General features: G+C 34.9%; 1 protein-coding gene across 1 annotated transcript in view; it reads right to left on the bottom strand.

Annotated features, from left to right (window-relative positions):
* The window catches only part of LOC109820911 (pyrophosphate--fructose 6-phosphate 1-phosphotransferase subunit beta 1), a gene marked incomplete at its 5' end in the record, with an annotated part of 9,900 nt that overhangs the window by 3,719 nt on the left and 907 nt on the right, over positions 1–5,274 (bottom strand). Inside the window, 6 exons of the mRNA XM_020387106.1 lie at positions 144–288; positions 1,329–1,417; positions 2,074–2,137; positions 3,989–4,094; positions 4,220–4,326; positions 4,511–4,564. Coding sequence (XP_020242695.1) covers positions 144–288; positions 1,329–1,417; positions 2,074–2,137; positions 3,989–4,094; positions 4,220–4,326; positions 4,511–4,564 — 565 coding nt within the window. The remainder of the gene's footprint in view (positions 1–143; positions 289–1,328; positions 1,418–2,073; positions 2,138–3,988; positions 4,095–4,219; positions 4,327–4,510; positions 4,565–5,274) is intronic.

The following is a 5,274-nucleotide window of genomic DNA, read 5'->3' as shown; positions in this document are numbered from 1 at the left end:
GAAATAAACAAATACATCAGTATAATAAAGAAACATCAGTATAATAAAGAATAAAAGATGAATTACTAAAAATTGAGGCCCGGGACTATTAACATAAGTTTGTCCAAAATCTTGCATCTCAATAGACTTACAAAACGAAACAAACACATGCATTACCTCTGGTATAAAATCAATTAAGCCTTCAGGTATAAGGATGACTCCATAGTTATATCCAAGTTCAGCACGCTTGCAGATTACATCAGTAATGTAGTCTGTAACGCTCTTAAGAGTTTGTTTTTTAGCAGCCACCTGCAACAAGCGACAGATAATAGTCATATTATAAAATAATAAGTTACACAAGATGATTATAAGTACTATAAAAGCTAGAAAAGTGATGGAAAGTAATATGTAGTATGCATATGTGGTGTCAACATGTCAGAAGAAATACAGGATACAGCACATACCTATGAAAAATAGGCAAAAGTAATATGTTACTTTTATTATGTGGATTATAAATTGGAAAACCATCATTGTTTAACTAGACAACCCAAATGACCTTTAAAAAAAATTTGAAACCCAACCCATATCCAATGAGTTTTAAGCAAGTGGATGTGAAGTGTATGAGAAGTGTTTTAACTTAGAACATATACTGCATAAGTGATTACATGCTCGAATAAATGTATTCATATATGCAAGGAGTGTCCCAGGTATGGGTATGGCATTGTCTAGGAGTACCCAGGTAACATAGAGGATAATGCGACAGAAGAAAAGAATCACAATAGAAGTTGACTAATGTGCTGCAACCGAGTCTCAATCTGATTCCAACAGATTCCTCCTCAAAGCTATCAAGAAGCAAGCAATTGCTTTGTTAAAGAATCTAAGAATCCAATTGGTCATGGTCATGTAATTTAAGCCTATATAAGCAGGGAGCAATCCAAGAAGCATGCAATTGCTTCGTTAAAGAATCTAAGAATCCAATTGGCCATGGTCAGGTAATTTAAGCCTATATAAGAACGAAGCAATCCCCAACTCCCCTGGAATAAAAGTATAGTCGTAAATGAAAAGCTAGAGACACAAGGCAAAGTAATTAAGAAGGCCAAATAAAACCAAAAGAACCTTTATAAATAAAAAAAACATATATCTCGAGAACTTATACACAACACAATCTTTATCTATGTGTTTAACATCACAAGTGCATGATATAAGTTTTGCGTCAATAAATAGTTTCAAGACCATTGCTTTGCCAACTTCATGTGTACATAACAAGCCTTCTAACAACTTCCAGTCAGGAACAGATTATAATTTATTTGTAGTATCAGAACAAAAATGACCATGTAAAAGAAATATACCTCTTCCCCAATGATTGTAATGTTTGGATGGGTCTGCAAAGCACACTCCAACGTGATGTGAGAAGCAGCGCGCCCCATAAGCCTAACAACTGCATGAATGGTGAACACTTGTAAGGCCACTAAGAACTAGTAAAATGTAAAATTTACAAATATTGAGGTTCACACAAAATTATGAACACAAAATATCCCTAAAGATTCATCAGAACATAAATCCGATTGTTCAGTACAACTGCACACAAGAAAGTTAAAAGATTCTTCATAACATAAATTCTGTCAATAATATCTCAAATAAGCTTAACTGGCTTTAAAGCGGAACCGCTAAATCAGGAAAAGGCAAGTGATAGGTTTCATGAACAGGGCTCAGAAGGAAGGAGCGGGAGAATATTCAGAAAAATAAGGTGCTACATACAGTTGCCTTAAACTGTGTGAGAACTTAGCTGCATTGTCTAGGCTGCAGTCGTTTGTCAGATACATAGAACTAGCTTATCCTGACTGACAAAAAGCCTATACAAATTTATTGCAATCTCAAGATTAGTTATTATACTAATAAGCAAGATTTCAGTCAGACATGTGCACTCAGAACTAATCTGTAAAGCAGTATAAATCCTAGTTGTAGCAGTATGATTTTTGAAGGCCATAGAACAATGTCACTAGCACTGTTGATTGAGATAACTTAGTGTGACATGACAAAGCACTCTCTCAAATCTATATAGGAGGTTCGGAGACGGGGGAAAAGAAAACTCACAGTGATAGTATTTTCCGGTTGACCGAGCATCTGTCATAACATTTCCTATCATTTCAGCATATATCTGCAACGCATGAAGGCATATCAGAAGGAGAAGGCTAATGAAAGTTCAATACCCAATGTGGATAAATAACCTGTAGCACATAACATATTTCACAACAAGGAAAATCCTATTTTCCACGTTCTCAAGCAAAGCTTGGCATGTATTCCTACCAAAGGATGAATAAAGAACATAGGAAATAACAAAACAGATTCATATACATGAATTCCTATATGCAAGAAAAGTCTTGGATACTGAATAACATAAATGAATTAAGCATAGGGTGAATCAGTTATAATAATTATGACTTATCTGAATAATTCACATCCAGAACATTCCATGTAAGCGAATATGTCAGTAACACATGTTTTAGGACAAGCCAGTCTAGTAACAATGGAAATAAAAGGCATAATTGTGAGGTTTGGTTGGTTGATTGGCTCACTTTATGTCATGGGTTAAATAAGCATAATCAGTTCTAGCATAAAAGTTCAAAATTATTTGTTACAGATGAACCAAGCTTAAACTAAATCCAAAAAGTAGATTTAACACCTTTGCTAATTTACATTAGACATAATTCACCAACCACTAACTTCTCCATTCTCAACACGCTTTACAAAAGAAGGAATCGATGTCATTCACAGTTCGGAAAATGTTAGCTCCAAACTGAGGAGTCATAAAATCTGTATTCCAGCTATTTCTTATACAAAGCAGCAAACGTCCCCACGTTGTCTAAAACATAAATAACAGAAGGGCTAGGACTAGAAGAACGTATAACAGAAGGCATACAGGTCGGGAAGTTGCGTTGCTCCATGAATACATGCACTTGTCCGCACAGTTGTTTTCTGATGTGTGTTGATAAAGGAAACTTGCTTCCAGTGTAAAAGGAGCCCACACATTATCCTTAAGAATGAACAGAATGTAAGCCATCTGACCCATTTTCTTCATTTTTTTTTTACTTTAAGCACCCTTTCTTTCAAAACTAATTTGGGTTCAAGGCTTGTTCAGGATTACCCATTCTACAAGCTGCTAATAAGAGTTGTGTTTACTGTAAATCTTTCACCTTCCCTTCTTTTCCTTTTGAATTTTTTGCTCCAAAAGCTTTAGCCAATTTGTTAACCAATCAAAATCCAAGCTACAATGTGAAGATGAAACACACCATAATTATAGAGTTTTGACGTTGACTCTATTACCATCAACCCAAACAAGTCAATTAACAAAAAAGATCCAACTACTGAGCAATGAACAAGAGGAAGAACATGTTAGCAACTGGATCACTTTTCACGTGGTTCCAGAAAATTGCATGACATCATTGCTTGTGTATATCTGATTTAATAACTCATCCTAATCTTTATAGATTGGTTGAAATTCATGAGTTATATAGTTTTGGTTCTTCTAAAACAGGAAAGAAAGACAAGACAAAATATATCCCTCAATAGCAGGTAGCATCCAGAGCATGGGATTGGAATAATTTGATTAGGTCTTCCGTCTTCTACATGTATAAGATGATGCTATATAATATCAGCATATGCAATCTGCACATCAGTTCTAATTAGAAATGAGCGCACATAGAGTAGATTTCTAGGATCATGTATATTTTGGAGTACCAGTAGCTAACTGTGATGAATTCGTACATGCAAACTATGAAATATAATTATTTTCAATAGCATAACATAGTTGGTTGGAAACCTTTTGCCTAAAACAATAAAAGAGAATAAATCATAGAAGCTGTAAGCATATTGATGTTCATAGAAGAATAAAATAGGTTGCATAATACCAGGCATTGCCCTCAATCAATAATGCAAACAAATATATTGGAGGAAAAAATGCCAATATACAAGATAAAGACAGTTAGATATAAAAGTGAAATAGAGTTACTTTGCAAGCTGTGTCAAAACCAAAACTTGTTGGAACCTCCTTGCACTTCAAATCTCCATCAATTGTTTTTGGGCATCCGATAACACGAGTTTTGACATTTTTTTGCCTAACAACCATTGTAAAAGAGTAGACAAATGTATACTTAGAAATGAATATAAAAACTTCAGTCCAGAAAGATTTCATTAGATGATGTAAGTAGTGTGATTAAATAATATGGCTGCTAAGTTCAACCTGAAGTTTTCAGCAAGCAGGCATGCATTTGTGTTCGAGTCATCTCCACCAATAACAACTAGTCCATCCAGGTCAAGTTTCTTTGCTGTGTCTTCAGCTTGCTTAAACTGATTCAGATAAGCATAAAAAGCGGCAGTTAAGCATAAAGGGAGAAAGAACTAGAAATATTCATCAACAACAGGTACAATAAAAAATGAGATGAGCTTTTATATATGTGCACAAGGTATACATGCCCAAACACATAAAGTGGAGCATGTATGCAAAGAAGAACATAAATAAATGAAAAAACACCTGTTCTGGGGTTTCAATCTTGTCCCTTCCACTGCATATCATATCAAATCCACCCTGCCCAGTATCAAAATAAAAATGTTAAAATGATAAAATGACAACATGCAAGAGTGAAGGTCATTATAAGAAATGTATATATATACACGTATAGCTCAACTCAGACGTATGCCACATTTATTAAATGAACGAGGATGGTTTCATAAAGAGATAGGGTATTTACAGGTTTTAAAGAGTTCCAAAATAAAAAGGCAACTTGTAGTGAGAAAAAAGAGTCGCTGCAATCAATCAAAGTGCCAAAGATGAAGCAACCGCCACTCTGATCACATAACACAGGAATATCCTGTTTAAAGATATAACACAAATATATTCACGAACCTTCTAATCTAAAGTTCAGGTCCACAAGGTCAATATCAAAAGCCTAAACCTGGACCTAGCCCATTTGATAGACAGGTTATCCAGGTCAACAAAATTATGATGTGTTTCTTGGTAAAGACCAAACTTTATGAGGCCTACAATAGCAGCTCTCTCTCTCTCTCTCTCTCTCTCTCTCTCTCTCTCTCTCATGTATATTTCCAGGGATTTTTAGGCTTCACTATGCGGGGGAAAACCTACAATTGCATAATGGATACCTGAACCTATTAAAATTTTCCATTTGAAATATATACCAGGAAAACTACATGCAAGTGATGAAATCAATACCAAAATATTCAACAGACAAAGTTAGCAATAGCATATCATGCATATTTCTGGGGATTTTTAGGCTTCAC

The sequence above is a fragment of the Asparagus officinalis genome, chromosome 8 (assembly GCF_001876935.1).
Source record: "Asparagus officinalis chromosome 8, Aspof.V1, whole genome shotgun sequence".
Taxonomy (NCBI): domain Eukaryota; kingdom Viridiplantae; phylum Streptophyta; class Magnoliopsida; order Asparagales; family Asparagaceae; genus Asparagus; species Asparagus officinalis.
Note: the sequence above shows the minus strand (reverse complement) of the source record. Positions and strands in the feature narration are given on the sequence as shown.